The sequence below is a fragment of the Xyrauchen texanus genome, chromosome 39, assembly GCF_025860055.1.
Source record: "Xyrauchen texanus isolate HMW12.3.18 chromosome 39, RBS_HiC_50CHRs, whole genome shotgun sequence".
Taxonomy (NCBI): Eukaryota; Metazoa; Chordata; class Actinopteri; order Cypriniformes; family Catostomidae; genus Xyrauchen; species Xyrauchen texanus.
In genome coordinates, this window is record NC_068314.1 from 8,032,737 (window position 1) to 8,054,303 (window position 21,567).

General features: G+C 37.9%; 1 protein-coding gene across 4 annotated transcripts in view; it reads left to right on the top strand.

Moving 5' to 3' along the window:
• The window catches only part of LOC127632964 (ERC protein 2-like), a 127,493-nt gene that overhangs the window by 67,971 nt on the left and 37,955 nt on the right, over nucleotides 1-21,567 (top strand). For 3 of the 4 annotated variants that reach the window (XM_052111811.1, XM_052111814.1, XM_052111812.1), the window contains 9 exons: nucleotides 1,097-1,534; nucleotides 5,509-5,583; nucleotides 7,822-7,977; nucleotides 9,342-9,509; nucleotides 10,932-11,099; nucleotides 13,450-13,587; nucleotides 17,019-17,159; nucleotides 17,407-17,547; nucleotides 19,382-19,417. In XM_052111811.1, coding sequence (XP_051967771.1) covers nucleotides 1,097-1,534; nucleotides 5,509-5,583; nucleotides 7,822-7,977; nucleotides 9,342-9,509; nucleotides 10,932-11,099; nucleotides 13,450-13,587; nucleotides 17,019-17,159; nucleotides 17,407-17,547; nucleotides 19,382-19,417 — 1,461 coding nt within the window. The remainder of the gene's footprint in view (nucleotides 1-1,096; nucleotides 1,535-5,508; nucleotides 5,584-7,821; nucleotides 7,978-9,341; nucleotides 9,510-10,931; nucleotides 11,100-13,449; nucleotides 13,588-17,018; nucleotides 17,160-17,406; nucleotides 17,548-19,381; nucleotides 19,418-21,567) is intronic. The other variant, XM_052111813.1, reaches the window with a different exon arrangement.

Here is a 21,567-nt window from a genome sequence, read left to right on the forward strand (position 1 = left end):
GATTCAGTCCTTCAGCTGGAATTCTGTGTTCTGTTTGTGATAGCACACGGAAGTGTAGTGATCTAAATTTCGAGTGACGGGTGTGGGATATAAGATCCAGTTTCACTTAGTGTATATCGGCCCATATACTCTCTAATTCTGTCAAAAGCACTGTATCTTGTGACTATTTCTAGCACTGTCATTCTCTGTTAGTGTTTCCTCAAGAGAAATAGATGTGGTGCAACCTTATCCTTTCCTGACTGTATCCTCTCCTAGAATACACTTCACTGTGGTTTCCAACTGTATTGTGTTCATTTGGATTTGTTTAAAGCAACTATTTTTTTCTTAATTGGGCAACTTTGTTATGCTATGTCCATTTTGGTTTTCTCACATCATGATCTTGTCTAATTAGTCAGTATGTTAACTCACTTAACGCATAATTTAACAATTAATTTAATTACACATCAGTGCCAATCAAATTACTTTTCCTCCATTTTTAAAAAATGAACCAATTCAGTTGTAACACCATTTTTCAACCAGGTACGAAGAGACAATACAACGAGCGATATATCGTAAATCTGTATCAGATACATCTTCATGCACATTTAAAGATACGGCTGAAATAATATGAGTAAGATATGCGATTCCAAATTAAGCCCACAGACAATTTTTTAAAGAGTAGTTAAAGATGAAATTTCTGCCATTATTCATACACATTCATGTCGTTCCAAACACATATGACTTTTTTTCTTCTTAAAGTGAGAAGTTTATGCAGAATGTCCTGGGTAACTTTTCCATACAATGAAAGTTATTGGAGACAGACTCAAGCTCCAAAATTGGCAAAATAGCAACATGAAAGTATCATAAATGTTTCGCACAGTAACATTATTTGGCGCTGGAAATTTGTCACGTCGCACCTGGTTAAGACAAGATATTATATGTTTATACATCAGAAGATCACAGTGGGGTCTACATGAGCTTTTTCCAGATCTTCTAACCTGATTTCCCAATCTCAAAAAAACATGTTCTGAATGGGTCTGGTTGAGGACACTTTGATATTGCACCAATGAGTTCCTAAAGCCTATCATTTCACGTCTGCTTTCGTTCCCCTTTGCAGCACCTCCAGTTGAACATTCAGGCCCTGCAGGATGAGTTGCGGACACAACGTGACCTAAACCATCTCCTCCAGCAGGAGAGTGGCTCGCGGTCAAGCGGTGGCGAGCACTTCACCACCATCGAGCTGACCGAAGAGAACTTCCGCAGGCTCCAAGCTGAACACGACCGGCAGGCCAAGGAGCTCTTTCTCCTAAGGAAGACTCTAGAGGAAATGGAGCTGAGGATCGAGACACAGAAGCAGACACTGGGAGCCAGAGACGAGTCCATTAAGAAGCTGTTGGAGATGCTACAAAGTAAAGGGCTGCCCCCAGCTTCAGGGAGAGCATTGGATGAGGAAGAACATGAGCGAGCCAGACGTATTGCTGAGGCTGAAGCTCAGCTCGGCCATCTAGAGGTCATATTAGACCAGAAAGAGAAGGAGAACATCCATATAAGAGAGGTATTGTGATTTACAGAATCTTTCCAGCTTAATTCATTTTATCACTTAAAACACTTTTACCAAATAACGAACTATCACCATTTTAACTTAAAAAATACATATGAATCCAAATTTGGAAGAAAGCATCTGCTAAATGACTAATTAGTAGGGCTTTCAAGCAATTCATTTTTTTTATTAATTACATGGCAAATAATTAATCGAATTAATCACATATCAATATATACTAAGAAAGTCCCACAAATAAAGAATTAAATATAAATAATGCATAACAATTTAAATAATTACTGATATATATATATATATATATATATATATATATATATATATACACACACACATATATATATATATATATATATACACGCATATACACTCACCTAAAGGATTAATAGGAACACCTGTTCAATTTCTCATTAATGCAATTATCTAATCAGCCAATCACATGGCAGTTGCTTCAATGCATTTAGGGGTGTGGTCCTGGTCAAGACAATCTCCTGAACTCCAAACTGAATGTCAGAATGGGAAAGAAAGGTGATTTAAGCAATTTTGAGCGTGGCATGGTTGTTGGTGCCAGACGGGCCGGTCTGAGTATTTCACAATCTGCTCAGTTACTGGGATTTTCACGCACAACCATTTCTAGGGTTTACAAAGAATGGTGTGAAAAGGAAAAACATCCAGTATGCGGCAGTCCTGTGGGCAAAAATGCCTTGTTGATGCTAGAGGTCAGAGGAGAATGGGCCGACTGATTCAAGCTGATAGAAGAGCAACTTTGCCTGAAATAACCACTCGTTACAACCGAGGTATGCAGCAAAGCATTTGTGAAGCCACAAAATGCACAACCTTGAGGCGGATGGGCTACAACAGCAGAAGACCCCACCGGGTACCACTCATCTCCACTACAAATAGGAAAAAGAGGCTACAATTTGCAAGAGCTCACCAAAATTGGACAGTTGAAGACTGGAAAAATGTTGCCTGGTCTGATGAGTCTCGATTTCTGTTGAAACATTCAGATGGTAGAGTCAGAATTTGGCGTAAACAGAATGAGAACATGGATCCATCATGCCTTGTTACCACTGTGCAGGCTGCTGGTGGTGGTGTAATGGTGTGGGGGATGTTTTCTTGGCACACTTTAGGCCCATCGTTTAAATGCCACGGCCTACCTGAGCATTGTTTCTGACCATGTCCATCCCTTTATGGCCACCATGTACCCATCCTCTGATGGCTACTTCCAGCAGGATAATGCACCATGTCACAAAGCTCGAATCATTTCAAATTGGTTTCTTGAACATGACAATGAGTTCACTGTACTAAAATAGCCCCCACAGTCACCAGATCTCAACCCAATAGAGCATCTTTGGGATGTGGTGGAACGGGAGCTTCGTGCCCTGGATGTGCATCCCACAACTCTCCATCAACTGCAAGATCCTATCCTATCAATATGGGCCAACATTTCTAAAGAATGCTTTCAGCACCTTGTTGAATCAATGCCACGTAGAATTAAGGCAGCTCTGAAGGCGAAGGGGGGTCAAACACAGTATTAGTATGGTGTTCCTAATAATCCTTTAGGTGAGTGTATATACATATACACATATACACATATACACACATAAAAAAAATTGTAAGAAAAAGTTTAGGTAAATTGTGTCATTTTTAACACGTTATTGTTTTATATAAATAACCACACTAAATGAATGCCTTAAATCAACTGCCCTACTAATTAGCTATAATTCAACTTTAGTTAAAGTTTTCAGGGTGTTGGTAATGTTCTTATGTTCTTATCCAGCAGCTGTAGGCTTAGATTTTTTTTATAGTTAAAGGAGTATTATAGTCATTAAAAAAAACTATGTATACGAGCATTTACTGATCTTCAGTTGCTGGCCACGAAACAGTAAAATCAGTAATTCAAGTACAGTCGTCATTTAACAGACTGGGGTTTGGTGTTTTGCTGTGGTAATAGTCAGATAGATAGTCAAATGATGAACTAAAATAATAACTGCAGATTGTCTTTGAGTCATCTGAACCCAAGAATAAAATGTGAGGAGAACTGCCCCAACAACCCAGAGAACTCCTCCATTAAACTTTGAGGTACTCAGCCTTTCAAAGAGAATAATTAGATGCAATTATAATAATACCTAAGTAAAAAAAAAGATACTACAGAATAGCTCAGCATGACTTTCATAAGTAGGATGTATCATTGCTCTCTGATTTATGGTTTGATTCAGGGATTGTTTAAGGACTATGATTGTGTTTTGTGGACTATGAAGTGGATTTTAAACTCACACTCTAAAATCTAAGACTGTCTATTTAACACATTAATTTACTGCAATTAATTATATTAGAAATCAGAGTATTAAAAATAATGCAAATAACCACGTGATGTGCATAAATTCCATATTTTAAGGAATTCACTGTAGCAATTCAAGCTTGCAAAGTTGCAGTCAGCAGGGGGCAGTCAATGCAGCTTCAGCTATACTGGCACACATACCAAGAAATGCCAACACAAAATGAGGAAGCTCGCACAGCAGGGCCCTTTCTTGCATTAAAATTACAGCTGGACAAGAGATGTCAATTTTCAGACATTTTCATAATCAACTATTGTGGAAATTAATGATCAATTAATAGAATAATCGTTAACACCGCAAATTGCACATGGAGGACTCCACATAATATGCACTTGTAGCCTATTGTTTGAATATAATTCAAATTAATACACTTGAGAAATCCAAGTATTGCCATTTTCTTCTCACAATATTCTTAGTTCAGTGAATTTTAATGCATTTTGGATATTTTTAGTGTATATTTATGAATTGTTTAATTACTGTAAATAAATTACTGTTAATAATAATTGTATTGAAGATACATATTTGAGTTTATTAAAACTTCACATTGTGGATCATGGGATATATCAGACCTTCTGGATCCATGTCTGTGTGGTTTTTATTCTGTGTTAGGGACAAGACGTGACTTGCAGTGTGCAAGCGGCAGTGCACCCTCTAGTGGCGGTCGACTATATACAGTATTTTCAATGTCTGCAGGCATCATGATTACTGAACTCATTTGCTCGAAAGTTGATTAATCAATTATCTATTAGCTTAATTGATCAAATTATTAATGACAATTAATTGATCATTGATTAATCATTAACATCCCTAAGCTGGACAGAGCACAAAACAGAACGCAGGGGTCTCGAGATTAATTTTTCAAATGTTTCAAACAATGTTTAATTTGATACAACATCCTAAAATGTGATGTCAAATAGACCTTATTTACAGCAGCGGCATATTATTTTATTACCCCCCTCTTTTTTTTCTTCCAATTTGGAATGTCCAATTCCCAATGTATACATTAAGTCCTTGTGATGGCGTAGTGACTCACCTCAGTGTGGGTGGCAGAGGATGGATTCCAGCTGCCTCCGCATCTGAGAACATCTATTCAAGCATTCAAGCCACCCACCGCAGCAACCACGCCCAACTCACCACGCACCCCACCGAGAGCAAACCACCTTATAGCGATCACGAGGAGGTTATCCCGTGTGACTCTACCCTCCCTAGCAACCGGGTCAATTTGGTTGCTTAGGAGACTTGGCTGGAGTCACTCAGCATGCCCTGGAATTCAAACCGGGGTGGTACCACTGAGCTACCCGGGTGGTACCACTGAGCTACCCGGGTCCCCACATTTGATTTTTGACATGAATGAAATTTAGGCTGTGAGGGATAGACTTACAGTCTCTTCAATGGCATTTGTATAAATCTGTTTAAAGCTACTAGGTCACATTTCTTTTTCCATAATTTATGTTTTTTTTTTATGATCTGGAAGAATTTAAACGACCATTAAACCATTAATGAGACAATACTTCTATCCATCACAGCCTTGTTTTCATTCCCATAAAAATGTCAGTATGGCGTTTAATTGCATTTAATTAAATTATTTAATTGACTGATCATTAAGTTGATTATATTCTTGAATTATTCCAGGAGCTCCATCGGCGAAACCAGCATCACCCAGACCCAGGCAAAACTAAAGCGCTTCAAACTATCATAGAGATGAAGGTATCTATCTGTTTGTCTGTCATCTTTCTTTATGCATTGTTTACTTTACTATTTGTGTATTTTTAATGAATTTACTGTTAATAGACATCATAATGCATTATAAAAGACATGCTGTGGTTACACAGGAAGAACAATAAGCCAAAGACAGATTTACTAAAAAGCAAACAGAATATGAAACCAATAGATTTACAAGAGACCAACAGAGAGACAAGAGAAGTCTTTGATGGCAGAGCCACTGCAGTAGGCTCCTTAATGGTAGAATGGAGCAGTAAGTGGGTTTGTGTGTTAGTTCAGAGGCAACTCCTGCCAACAGAAGCATTACACATGACTCTAAAAATAATACATGACCTCATGCATGGCATGCACACACCTCACGGGTCCTCTCTGATTGGAGCTAATTTTTACCCAGAGTTCATCTCTGCTGCCATGTGGCCTAAAAGCAAAATCAACTCTAAAGTGCCATGCACATTGTATCTTGTCAATTGGGGCACATTCATTCAAGTTGTACATTTTTCTTTAAACTAAACTGATGTCTCACCTAAAGATCTTTCTTTCCGCCTGTGCTTTTCAATTCCACCTGTACTGTGATGGTTTCCATAGTGCCTATAACCTTTAGCATCACTGGTAGTGTTCTCTCACCCTATTGGCCAAGCTGGGATGCTGATTCTGGTGTCATAGGAACAGGTGGAGTTGTTTACAACACAGAGGGCACGAATGCAAGCGTGGGAGAGGATGACAGAGAAAGAGAGATATATGAGCTGTTTGCTTATGCGTTGAAGATGGCTATTATATTGCTTAGAGCCGCAAGGTATAATATTACATCCTATACGTTAGCCAAATAAATAGCACTTGCGGTCAGTATTGCACATTTAAACATCCTGTTCTTAGTCTTAAAACATTAATGATATTGTTACGCTGAGTAGATGGAGACGACGAGGGGCAAGGATCTAAATGCAGTACGTATTTATTTAAAGTAAAACAGACTGAACAGTAACAAACCAAACATCCACGATGGGAAAAATAAACAAAAAAGCACGAAGACGTCAAGGGACCACGAACGGGGAGAACAGGTGGAAAGGCGAAGAACAAACATCCATAAACATCAACAACGATTGACAATGACTGAACAAAGAACCAGGGTTTAAATACAGCAAGGAACAAACAAGCGAATGAGGGACACCTGGAAGAAACAATCAAGGGAACACCAATCATAATAACAAACTACAAAAGACTACAAAAACCAAACAGGAACCAGGAAACAGGGGCTAAACTAAACTTCAACATAAGAGCACAACAACAAAAGACACCAATGAACATGACCGAAACCAAACAGGAAACAGGAACCAGGAAACAGGGACTAAACTGAACTTCAACATAAAAGCACGAAGACAAAAGACACCAATGAACATGACAGAAAACAAACAGGAAACAGGAACCAGGAAACAGGGACTAAACTGAACTTCAACATAAAAGCACGAAGACAAAAGACGCCAGTGAACATGACAGAAACCAAACAGGAAACAGGAACCAGGAAACAGGGACTAAACTGAACTTCAACATAAAAGCACGAAGACAAAAGACACCAATGAACATGACAGATATGCTCGCGCTTTAATTTTTTTATTATTTTCCAATTTGAATACCTAAAAAGTTTTTCTTGAGAAGCAAAAATATTGTTTTATGGACATTTAGATATCTTTACTGGTAAAACCCCCCAAAAAGTACTTATACAAATAAAAAATATTTTATTGATGTCTGTGAAAACAAAAAGACAGAAAGAGATAGCCAATGGGAAGGGTGGTTTAACAGAGAGCACACATGAGAAAAAACAGCAAACATTCTTTTATATCTGAATGGGAGATGGACCATATGCCAAAGACGTTGTATTATTTATTTAAGAAGCTGCAAAGCTGCAACTCTCAGCCTTGCAGTCCACAGGCTGTTTGGAAGCACGCATGCTGCTCTCTCCTTCCTTGAACATCTCTCTGCTGTGCTGGATGTGTGCTCAGTACTACCAAATGGTGATTACATGCTGATCCAATAGCATGAGAGAGACAGATTCAGTTTTGGCTATGCAGCATACTGCAGTTACTCAAGCGCATTGCTGCAAGACATTCGTCCTTTCTTTTTGGTTGTGTCTGTCTGTTGGGAATTTAGTTTGACATGCTTCAATCTTTAGTACCCACCCCAAGTTATTCTAGCTTAATATGATGGAGTACAGCTAAATTGTTTATCCAGGACAACAAAATCGCTTCCCTGGAAGGTAGCATTCGGGACCTGGAAGACGAGATTCAGATGTTGAAGGCAAATGGATTGCTGAACACAGAGGACCGCGAGGAGGAGATCAAACAGATGGAGGTCTACAAGAATCACTCCAAGTTCATGAAGTCCAAGGTAAAGTTCATCTTTAGCGAATTAAAAACTGTACGGTTATTGGTAGTGTATCTTAAGTTATCGTTTAGGCCAATATTGGAAGCAGATATTATCATATTTAAAAACCTGATGTAATTTAAAGCATATGTTTTCACTTGGTGTAAATTCATATTTCTTTGTTTAAAACAGGCAAAATAGCATAGATTTATATTATCGGAAAAAAAATTATATCGGCGATTGGTTTCCGCTTAAAACTCTGATATCAGTGCATTGCTAGGTTAATTAGTAATTTGATCGTCTATAAATGCTTTTCTTTCACATACTGTATAAACTATTTTTAGTATAACTGAGCACAAGACATCCTGTCTCATCGATTGGTAATGATAGGTTTGCTAGTACCAGAGTAGTACCAGAAGCAGTACTATTAAAATATGATCTGTGTAACAATTTTTCACAGCTGTGCTGACAGTGTTTCCTGTCAAAGCACATCAAAATCCTGTTTGATTTTGATGTAGTAGCAGTTAATTTTCATTTTTTACCCTGCTAACTAAATCCCAATCTGCATAAAAAGTACTACAACATTGGCAGAAAAAAGAAAATACGTGAGACATAAGTCAGACATAAGTCAATATGCAAACATTGTAACATATTTTGCAAGATTTCTCTGCACGTGCGTGTGGGTATTTCCATGTGTGTGTGAGATGTCTTTACTGTATCTTACATGCTCGTGAGTCAGCTGGGGGGTTTTGTTGTGTTATTTATAAACTCATATAATCAATAATAGATATGGCTAATGTATGTATATTAAATGGGGATTGCGTTCCGAAATGTATCTTTTATGCAAGGAGAGTACAGATGTAGTGTACTCCCATACTGGTTTCAGTTTGACTATGTTTTGTTGTCTTTACACTCTGAGGACTTTTAACATTTTATTTGTTTAATTTCTGCTTGACTACATCACTAAATGGAAATACAAAATAATTTAGATTTTTAAACAGGTTTCCTAAGCACTCACCTTGTCTTCCGTTGCTTAGGTAAACAGACTGTCCCGCCCCAAATTCACAACATTGGTTGAGCCAGTGATGGTGTGTCGGGCTTTTGGGATGTTTTGGATAGAGCCACAGAGCCATAGTGTTCCACTTTTAGGAGGAAATCAACCTACAAATGGCTTAATTGCAGATTTATATTTATTTATTTATTTATTTTGTCTCTTTATATTAAGCTGGAATATGAGAAAGTATTTTAACATCACAAAAGATACACACTTCAGATTTAAACTGCCAATGATTTTATCAAAATCAATAAAACAATACATTCAAATAATAGAAAACACTCTGACTCTCTCCTTCACTATGCCTTTTTTTTTCTTTCTTGATATCTTTCAGATTGACCAAATAAAGCAGGAGCTCTCGAAAAAAGAGTCTGAGCTTTTGGCTCTGCAAACAAAGCTGGAAACTTTGAACAACCAGAATTCAGACTGCAAACAGCATATCGAAGTGCTTAAAGAGTCACTTACTGCCAAAGAGCAACGTGCTGCCATCCTACAAACAGAGGTGACATTATCTATCTGTCTGTTTGTTCATCTGTGTCAGTGGCGATTGCTTGAAGACAATATGGGAAGCACGACTTCCAAAAAAATTTTATTGCACAATGACCTGTTTATCAAGTTGCATAAAAACTCTGTATAATTCAGATAATTATTGTCCCAGTTCAATATTTAAAGGAATATTCTGGGTTTATTACAAGTTAAGCTCAATTGCCAACATTTGTGGCATAATGTTGATTACAACAAAAATGTATTTAGACTCGTCCCTCATTTTCTTAAAAAAAAAAAGCACAAATCGGACCTGGGTAGCTCAGCGAGTATTGACACTGACTACCACCCTTGGAGTCGCGAGTTCGAATCCAGAGCATATGCTGTGTGACATCAGCCAGGTCTCCTAAGCTACCAAATGTGGAGGCAACTGAGATTCGTCCTACATGTGAAAAAGTGGCAAATTTGCAGAAAAATTGCTGCAAGTTTGTGGCTTGTTTATATTTTTGTAAGGGCTTCCATTGTAAGCGCCTCACTGTAACCATGATTTTTTTTCTATTATTTAAAGAAAAGGATGGGTGAGTCAAAATTACTTTTTGTGGTAATCAATATTCCACAAATGCTGTCGATTGAGCCTAATTTGTATTGAACCCGGAATATTCCTTTAAAGTAACAAAAGTTACCTTACAGAATACAACACTTTTGCAATGATTTTATCTGCATGATTACATCCGTCGGAGTTCGCGGATGCACGGCCCATAGAACTCCATTTAAGTTGTACTTCAACAGGAGTCTAAGGCAGAGGCATGTCCCATTGGAGCAAAATATCAATGTTCACTGGACAAGAGGCTCTAAATGCATGATTTTGGGGACCGCCCGGACACCATGCATCTCTGGGGGTCTATTGGAATTGCATGAGCGCTATTTGCATGAGTGAAATTATCTGATTTTTTATTGGAAAATGTATTTCTATCCCGCCTGGAAGCCTGGATTCTTTATTTGATGATTGGTCGAGCTCTCAAATGGGCTGAACCACATAACAAACATCCAATCATTGAAACGGTGATGTACGTGAGTGACTGCATTTCAGATTAAAACACAAACACTGTCATTCAGTAGGTGCAGAGTGATCAGTAAGTTAAAACGTAATTAAAAATAAGTCACTTTTTCCCTACTGTTTTATTAAAACATTTTAATATGAAAAATTTCACTTGCTCATGAATTTTTGAGAGATGTTGCAAACAAATTGGTTAATCCGAGTCTTTAATTAATTGAAATAGATGGGTTTGATTTATCTTTTCAAAAGGGATTTGTTTTGGACATTCTTATTCACTTCATAGTTGTGTACAATGAATTGATTGATTTTATTTTTCAGTCATTAAAATGTTGGCATGTATTGTTCATGATTAAAAACAATGGTGTTTGTGCTGTGATTGCTCAGGTGGATGCTCTTAGACTGCGTCTGGAGGAGAAGGAGTCGTTCCTTAATAAGAAGACGAAGCAACTGCAAGATTTGACGGAGGAGAAAGGAACACTCGCTGGGGAGATCAGAGATATAAAAGACATGCTAGAAGTTAAGGAACGCAAGATCAACGTCCTACAGAAGAAGGTAAAGGTTAAAGGTTAGAGGTCATGTCATAAGGTCAGTCTGTATGTGGAGAGCTTAAATGTGAGAAAATATTTAGTTAACAACAGCCACTTTTCCATCAAGCCAAACGGTTCTGATCATGATGAGTAATTGGAGTGCAAGTAGCAGATCCACTTAAACACAGTTCAGTAAGATTACAAACCCTTCCCTGCACAGATTTCTCAGGATGGTTAGCTAACCATACTTGAGACAAATAACCATGATGGCAGAACAGCCTTGGTGACGTGACAACTCACAATTGTTTATTTTCATTCCGAACCTGACATTGCAGCACCTTAAAGGGATATTTCACTCTAATCATTTACTCACTCTCGTGCCATCCCAGATGTGTATGACTTTCTTCAGCAGAACACAAATAAAGGTTTTTAGAAGAATATCTCAGCTTTGTAGATCCTTACAATACAAGTGAATGGTGATCAGATAATTGTAGCTCCAAAAATCACATGAAGGAAACATAGAAGTAATCCATATGACTCCACTGGTTAAATCCTTGTCTTCAGAAGCAATAAGATAGGTGTTGTTGAGAAACGGGTAATTTTTTTCTCTATCTGAAAGTGAAAGTTAAAGTGGAGATTTAGTGTAAAAAAGAACTCAGATATTGATATTTTTCTTTCCCACTTATTATATCGCTTCTGAAGACATGTGGATGACTTTTATGTTTCCTTTAATGTGATTTTTGGAGCTACAAAGGTCTGATCACCATTCACTTGCATAAAATCTAAAAATCTTTGTTTGTGTTCTGCTGAAGAAAGAAAGTCATACACATCTGGGATGGCATGAGAGTGAGTAAATGATGAGAGTGAACTATCCTTTTAATAGAAAAAAAAACCGTTATCATGTCAACACGCGGATCAGCATAGAACGGTGCGATTCATCAATGGTAATTGCTCGGCCTGCATATATAGAGCATAAGTCACAAATAAGGTTTCATTTCATTTAGCATTGTTAGGTTAAAAGGAAACCTTTTCATTCCCAGTCTTAACAGATTTCTTTCAACGCAGCCTTTTCATCTTTTCTTTTTCTCTCTCTTATTCTATAACCACATGCTTTACTGGCTTCATCCACTGTTTTCATGTTGTTCAGTCACTGAAAATATCAGAAGAGTCATAAAGCCACAATCTGCTCAAACTCTTTTTAACTTCTGATCTCTTGCTTTGTGTGCTGGTGTGATAGCACATTGATTTTAGTTGATATTTTAAAGTCGAATATAAAAATGCCATAAAGGACCTGATAAAAAATTAGAACTAATCTTTAACTTGAATACAGCTTCCGTTCTTCTTCAAACCCTGTCATGCAGTTCTTATACAATGTCTAATGGTATACTGCATCATTCTTAAAGAAAAGAAAGCATCCAGTCCAAGTGAAAATCTAGCCCATTATCTGACCATACAAAGCGCCCATAAGATGGCTGCCTATACCATTACTGGCCAACCACCATGTTTTACAGTCAGCAGTGGACATTGTGGACTGAAACATCCTCAGGCTTTCTTCAACTCGTTCAAAACATGGTGAAAGATGAACCATCCGACTGTATTAAGGGGCGGTCACACCACCCTTTAATCTTCATGCTCTATTAACTCCCGTTCAAATGTATCCAAACACAGGAGACCGGAAGGAGATTTCGCACTGCTATTTGCTTGCAATGTCCAAAATTATTTTGCATGCTCGAAGCCTAGTGTGATCGGGGCTTTCATCTGTTTTTTACTGTATGGATGTTGGATGTCTGCCCTGTTTTATTTTAAGGTTTGTGAAGCTTGCCATGGACACCAGTGTGAAGTATCCATCAAACCCTGTCAGTAAACTCTTGTGACCATTGTTCATCATTGCCTTTGCAATTTTTTGTTATTTGACATTTGCAGTCGTTGTTTTGATTGTCGACTATTATAAATGTAAAATAATGTGGCTTATTTTGTGACTGATATGACTGTGTCATATTTGTAACTGAGTGATTTGCCTCATGTTGCTTTTAAAACATCTTTTTTTATAGATATAATTAGCAAATAATGTAGTTTCATTCACCTAAATGACTCCCCTTTGCAGCTGCATTTTAATGTATTTTTATTTTTTAGTCATATTTATACTCTTTTTCTGTATGTTTTCTATGATGCTAGCGAAATCAAACTTACAAATGCCGTACTTAAAATGTCTGCACATTAAACACATAGGTAAAAAAAAATATTTGGAAAAAAAACCCATGCACATTTGTTTATATTTTGTGAATATCTCCAGCATATATAAGAGAAGCAGGTCTGAAATCTGGCAAAATAATTAGACACATGGTAAATCTTCACTGTTTTCTCTTCTTTCTCAGATTGAGAATCTTCAAGAGCAGCTGAGGGATAAAGATAAACAGTTGGGTAATCTGAAAGACAGGGTAAAATCTCTCCAGACCGACTCTAGCAACACAGATACTGCCCTCGCCACTCTGGAGGAAGCACTGTCCGAGAAGGTAGACAACCAAAAACAATCTCAAATCACAAATGGAAATAAAAATGCACTAGAATATAAGCTTTACTTCCAGATTTTGGTTTTTGGTGAGGCCCATTTGGATGTTGAATAATGCAAACTGGTATCAAGGCAAACTAAAATGAAACCATTATAAGAATAGTACACCCAAAAGGTCATTTACTCACCCTCATATAGTTTCAAACCTACATGATATATATATATATATTTTTTTTTTTTATGTGGAACACAAAAAGATGTTTCCACCAATATCCTGGTCCGTCTTTTCAATACAAAGGCAGGTGATATTTTAAAGTTTAAAAAAGCACCCAAAATTATTTGTAAAGGGATAAATGGAAAGGAGGAGGTGAGAACCGACTTGACAATATAAATAATAGTTTAATGAAGAACTAAACAAAAAAGACAAACACACAAAGGTGTCGGACAGCTGTCCGTAAATCTCTCTCGCTTTGTAGCTTCCAGTCGGCCTTTATCCCTCTCTGAGGCTTGATTAGCCTGATTAGGGGCCGGGTGTGCAGAATCACGACCCGGCTCTGCCCTCCTCCCTGTCACAGTATTGTAAAAGCAGTCCATGTGGTCTTGCATCATATTCCAAGTCTTATAAAACCATGCTATAGGTTTTGATGGTTTTGATCAAAACAGTGATGTTTTTTTATTTATTTAGCAGAACACAAACTAAGATTTTTAGAAGAGTATCTCAGCTCTGTTGGTCGATTCAATGCAAGTGAATGGTGGCCAGAACTTTGAAGCCCCAAAAAGCACATAAAGGCAGCATAAAGTTAATTCATTCCAATGGCTCCAATGATTAAATCCATGTCTTCAGACACGATATGATAAGTCTAGGTGTGAAACAGATCAATATTTAAGTCCTTTTTTTACTATAAATTCTCCTCCCTGCTCAGTAGCTGGGCCAAGAAGAAGAATGTTAAAGTGAAAGTGATCTTTGTGTCACCCACACCTAAAATATCACTTCTGAAGACATGGATTTAACCACTGGAGTTGTATGGGTTATTTTTCTGCTGCCTTTATTAGCTTTTTGTAGCTTCAAAGTTCTGGCCATCATTCACTTCCATTGTGAGGACCAACAGAGCTGAAATATTCAAAAAAATCTTCATTTGTGTTCTGCAGAAGAAAGTCATAAACATCTGGTATGGCATGAGTGTAAGTCAATTATGTGAGAATTATCATTTTTGGGTAAACTATCTGTTAGAAATAAAAGTCTTCTAAACGATAGCAGTGCCTTTTCTCTCCGTCTTTTATTGAGTCGTGAATGAATCAGTACAAAGCATCCAACGTTGGGGAGCGAATTCAAAGTAGCTCAACTCAGCTCATATAGCGTACAAATATATATTGCAGTATTGGAGGGGAGTTTACAGGACTATCCAATAAGAACAAACATTACCTCATACAGATAACAATTCCATATGGCAAAGGCTCCTTCGAATCCTAAGGATCCTTCGGACCTCTGTCATACACATTCATACAATATACACAAACACACAGAAAGAGAGAAGAGGAGAAAGGAGGGGGCTCCTTACAACTCCAAGTTAATAAACAGATGTTTGATAATGCATACAGAAAGGAATGCAGCAACTCAGCATCTCTCTTGGACAGAGCTGAGATGTAGAAATAACATTTCTATTTCTTACACTATCCCTTTAAATTAGGGCTGCAACGAACAATTAATTTGATAATCGATTAATGTAACGATTATTAGAAAGATTTTTCGACTATTCTGCGATTATTGCAATGATTAATCATTAGCTCTTAACCGATTATTCAGCTTGTGCCCCGACATAAAAGGTTGTATTAAATGTGCTTACTAACAGTAAAGAGGACAAAATTATCTTTTAAAAATATTTCTAAATGGCATTCACTGAATTAAAGGAAAAAAAATACTTTTTATTAAGTTTAATTCTGTAAAGAAATTCACTGCAAAAAAAGGGTTTTGTCTTGCTTTCCATTTAAAATTGTCTAAAAATCCTTAAAACCAGATACATTTAATTGAGAAGCAACATATAGGATATTTAGACTTGCTTTAAGAGAATGTATCTTAAATATAAGTGTATTTTGTATATACGTGTATTTTTTCATTTGGTTATTATTCTGCGAGTGCAGTAAAGACAAAATACACTTATATTCAAGATCTATGCTCTAAAAACAAGTCTAAATATCTTATATGCTGCTTCTCTGGTGAATGCATCTTTTTTTAAAGGATTTTTAGAAATTAAAATATTTGTATTTTTAATATTATATTCAACATTCTCAGATAACAATTTTTGTTCCGCAGTATAGCTGCTAAAGTAAATATACATTGTTTAAAATTAGTTTTAGATATTTTTATTGTAAAACAAGCTCTCTATATTGTTGCAGTGTATAATGGGGTGAAAACTACCCTCTCTCACCTTTGTTCACTTCAATCCATCTTTAACTCACCAAAAAAACAAATACTCTCTTATTAATAAAGCTGCTTATTGTGATTCAATAAGTCGCGAGCCACCACGTTCTAATCTAGCTGCATTAAGCGTGCGAGCTCGAGGGATGAGCGTCCCCGCAACAGAGTGAGCCTCATCTGGGTGCAGTTTCAAGATCGGGACATCTGCGCAACTCATAGAAGAGGCACTGACCGCACTGAGAAATGCCAGTTTCGGAGTTTGTAGTTATTTACATGACCTGCTTCCGTATTATTTGAACTTTAATAAAGCTATAACTCATTAAATATAACTTCATTAAAGATGTAACACCAGGGTGTTTCCTTTAAAGATCTCCGACTCCACTTATTCCACAACGACAGTGCTTCTCTATTGACTTGAATTCTGATATTATTGTATAATTCCCTCATACTTTGTGATGTACACCACCTGAAGCCTTTTGGAAAGTTTAGAGTGCATCTGGGCTGAGAGCTGTGTAATTCTTCCTCTCCTCAGTCAGGCGCGAGCTGCAGTGCTTCTCTCACACGTCATCATCAGAGTTAATATTAAGTTAAATGAGATCAAATGACTATTCGACAATGAAACGTTTTGTCATAAAAAAAAACATTTTGGCGACATTGCCGGTAACGTCGACTAATTGTTTCAGCCCTACTTTCAATTTTAGGTTGTTTCTCACCAAAGCTGAATAGAATGCCTTGAATGACTTAAAATATGTGGTAATATGTGGAGTCGTATGGACTACTAGCCATGTTTACCTAGTACATGCAGTTTTTTACTTTAATTATTTAACAGTTATATTAATATTTAACTTTTTACTTAAGGGAGTGTTTAATTACACAGTTGTACTGGAAGTGGTATCGACAACTGAAATTTCTGTATCGTCTTTTTTGCCAGTTAAGTAGGAGTGTTGGAGGAGTAGAAATTGTTTTTGCATGCTCAATCAACTGTGAGTGGAGTTTAATAAAGTGCTTTTTTGTCACAGGAGCGAATTATCGAACGCCTGAAAGAACAGCGAGAAAGAGAAGACCGAGAGAGAGTTGAGGAGGTGGACTCGTATAAAAAAGAAAATAAAGACCTGAAAGAGAAGGTGAATAATTTACAGCTGGAGCTGACAGAGAAAGAGGTACGTCTGTGTTTGTGTGCATTGGGTTATGTTGTGTATGTGTTACTGTAGTTTAACTGGTTGAGCATGGCACTAGCAAAGCCAATACCATAGGTTCGATTTCCAGGGAACTGGTAAAATGATAAAATGTATACCTTTAATGCATTGTAAGTCGATTTGTATGAAAGCGTCTGCCAAATACATATATGTAAAAGTGTGAGTGTTTGGTCAGACTCTCAGCTCTCCTTTTGTGTTCCTCATCCTCCAGTCGAGTCTCATAGATTTAAAGGAACACGCCTCGTCGTTGGCCTCATCCGGTCTCAAGAAAGACTCCAAACTCAAGTCCCTTGAGATCGCAATTGAGCAGAAGAAGGAGGAATGTAATAAACTCGAGACACAGTTACAAAAGGTCAGATTTTCTCTCTTAACATTTTTACTTGTGATATTGGTCCATATCGACCAAGCCAAATAGTTAAGTCGATATTTGGCCATTTCGGGATAATCGCAACGGCCAAAAACTATGCTCCCTTGACCAAAATATTATTTTAGTAAATCAATCACTAAATCAGAGGACTAATCATTAATCAGTACCACTGAAATTACATTCAGGAACCTCGACAGTATTTAAATTTTTTTTTAAATCACAGTGTGAAAAAATGCGCTAAATTGATGTTTTTGACCGTGGTGCCATGACTCGCTGTTATTCAGTGTCTCATGCAAGGCGCCGCAGTTTTAGAAGGCGTGTCAAGTTAAAGATACACTATGTAATTTTTGGCCCTCTAGCGGTTGAAGCATAGAACTGCAAGTTACTTGCAGAGGAACAATGTTTTGTAATTACGGGATCTGCTCTTCTGCGCGGATGAATCTGATGGATGAATCCCCCCCATCCCCCACAAAAAAAGAAATACAAAAAAATAAGGAAAGGTAGGAAAAGATGGATATCCGAAAAATATGTCTTATTAGCAGGTAGTTGCACATCTTCCGGTGTTTATTGGACTTGTTGAGAACAATTGTTTCAAAATAAAATAATACAAAAGTTTGCAACAATGACGTCAGACATTGGAAACGGTGGAAGTTGTAACTCTTAGCATGCAAAGACTATGGTAGCAACTGGTTTAGAGATTGGCATTGTTACCAGCATAAAGTTGCCAGAATAAACATCCTTCCTCGAAAATGAGATTGAAAGGACTTCAGTACTCCAATCCATAATAAAATGCCTCTTTTAAGGGGCTAATGCTATCTAACGAGCTACTGCGCAACGAGATGGTCCAATAAAATGGTCCAGGTCTGTCTCTTAATTTTATCGGCCCAATAAAATTTATTATCTGTCGAGTGAGGAAAAACTCCATCTCTGGGTCAGTTGTTGCCACCTCTGTAAAAGCCAAGCCGTTGTTGTTTGGTGTTTTATTACAGGCTCTGTCGCTTTCCCTTTTTGATTGCAGACTCTTTTTGGTTCGTGGTTTCTTCATTTTGAAAACGTGTGATTCCCCAGAGGGTTGCCTTTTTGAATGATCCATGGTCAGTGTTGCTTTTATTGTGGCTACAAGCTGTCAACTTCAAACTACTACCACACCTATCACCACACATATACACGCACTGGATAGCTGGACCTTCTTTCTTTATTTACGGACGTGACTTAAACATGCATGGATGACTGACGGAAATATGCAATTTCCCACCAAATCCGTCCCGACGTCTCTAAAGTATAAATCATTATTATAGGCCTAATGTAGTGAATCGGGTTAAGGCAAATACATGGTTTGGAAGATAGAGTGTTGGTGTACTTGCTCATTAATGAAATTTTGTTAATTTCTAACCAAACATTCTTATATAGTGTAGCTTTTATAAGAACTTTAAAAATGAGTCATGAGTCATTTGGTTTACTCTCTTCATTGCACTGTTCTATTCATTGGCCACTGATCTTAGGGGCTATTTAGTGTCTGCTCTGTTTTTCAACCGTTTTTCTGTGTAAACATGAGTGAGATGGATGGTTTTGATCATTGTGCAATAGCTCGCGTTTTGTTAAAAATGCTATTTATATAAGCAGTTCAAGGTTTTGAAACAGCCAGGTTGTTCTGATGTTGCTCTCTGGTTACCAGTATTTACATTCTCCTGTGTAAAACATTATCATTAACCTGAAAGGAGGAGCTAATGATAATGCTTGTGTTGTTTTCCTGGGTCCTTCCTCCTCCTCCTCCTCCTTCTCCTCCTCATTTTCCATAATTCCCTCCTTTGCAATGTAGCAAGCAGAGCAGCTGTTCAGTCATATGAACAATCTTGTAAGTGTTTCAATGGATCTGTATATTACACAATGAAAGCATGAGAACACTGCACAGTTTCTTTCTTATAATGTTGTTAAACCTGCTCCAAATTCTTTTTTTTAAATTGTAGAGATATACAGGATACATAATTGGAGACCGTGCTGCCTAGATTTGTCATTTAAAGACCTATATTTGTAATTTAGGGTCTGATGAGTTTTAATTTTAGTTTAAAAATATGAATGTGCATCCCGTAATGAATGAAGCATTACTGTATGCATTCATTTAGAGCCTTTTGTTGTAAGTGTGGGAGATACACTTACAACTGGTTAAATAGAAAGATGTGGGAGTGCAGTTATTTGCAGCCAGGTTATTTTTATTGTTGTACCACTACTGGCCTGCAGGGGGAACAGTTGCAAATACTTTATGGACAAGGTTTGCTTGATAATTGAAATAATGAAAATAATGTACTTAAAAATAACAACTTATGTATCACCATTATCTAAAATAATAATAAAATAAAAAAAATTGGCATTCAGTTTGGCAAAAAATGTGAGCATGAATTGTGGTATATATATATATATATACACCGATAAGCCACAACATTAAAACAACCTGCCTAATATCGTGTATGGCCCCATCGTACTGCCAAAACAGCTCTGACCTGTGGAGACCTGGACTCCACAAGACCTCTGAAGGTGTCCTGTGGTATCTGGCACCAAGACCTTAGCAACAGATCCTTTAAGTCCTGTAAGATGCGAGGTGGGGCCTTAATGGATTGGACTTGTTGATCCAGCACATCCCATAGATGCTCAATCGGATTGAGTTCTGGGGAATTTGGAGGCCAACTCAACACCTTGAACTCTTGTCACGTTCCTCAAACCATTCCTGAACCATTTTTGCTGTGTGGCAGGGCGCATTATCCTACTGAAACAGGCCACTGCCATCAGGGAATACCGTTGCAATGAAGGGGTGTATGTAGTCTGCAAAGTGTCAAAGTAACATCCACATGAATGCCAGGACCCAAGTTTCCCAGCAGAACATTGCCCAGAGCATCACACTGCCTCCGCCGGCCTTCTTTCTTCCCATAGTGCATCTTGCTGCCATATCTTCCAAGTAAACAACGCACACGTACCCGGCTGTCCACATGATCTAAAAGAAAACGTGATTCATCAGACCAGGCCACCTTCTTTCATTGCTCCATGGTCCAATTTTGATGCTCACATGCCCATAGTAGGCACTTTCGGCAGTGGACAGAGCATGGGCACTCTGACTGGTCTGCAGCTTTGCGGCCCTATATGCCGCAAGCTGCGATGCACTGTATGTTCTGGCATCTTTTTATCATGGACAGCATTACGTTTTTGCTATTTATGCTTCAGTAGCTCTTCTGTGGGATCGGACCAGACGCGCTAGCCTTCGCTCCCCACGTGCATCAGTGAGCCTGGGTTGTCCATGACCCTGTCGTCGGTTCATCAGTTGTCCTTCCTTGGACCACTTTTGGTAGGTACTAACCACTGCATACCGGGAACACCCCACAATGCCTGACATTTTTGGAGATGCTGTCATCTAGCCATCACAATTTGGCCCTTGTCAAAGTCACTCAGCTCCTTACGCTTGCCCATTTTTCCTGCTTCCAACTCATGAAATTCAAGAACTGACTGTTCACATGTTGCCTAATATATCCCACCCCTTGACAGGTGTCATTGCAATGAGATAATCGATGTTATTCACTTCACCTTCAGTTGCTATGTTGTGGCTGATCCATAACATTAAAACTACCTGCCTAATATTTTGGAGGTCCCCCTTGTGCCGCCAAAACAGCGCCAACCAGCATCGCAGAATAGCATTCTGAGATGATATTCATACTACAATTGTGCAGAGCATTTATCTGACCATAGACTTTGTCAGTTCAATCCAGTCTGGTCATTCTCTGTTGACCTCTCTCATCAGCAAGGCATTTCGGTCCATAGAACTGCCACTCACTGGATGTTTTTTTGTTTTTTGGCACCATTCGGAGTAAATTCTAGAGACTGTTGTGCGTGAAAATTATTCAAGACAAGAATGATCTTGTGGTTGATCGGGGTGTGTGTGTGTGTGTGTGTATACATTGTGTATATACATACACACATTTAGATAATTCTATTAAATATCATGCAATTTCTTTTATTTAT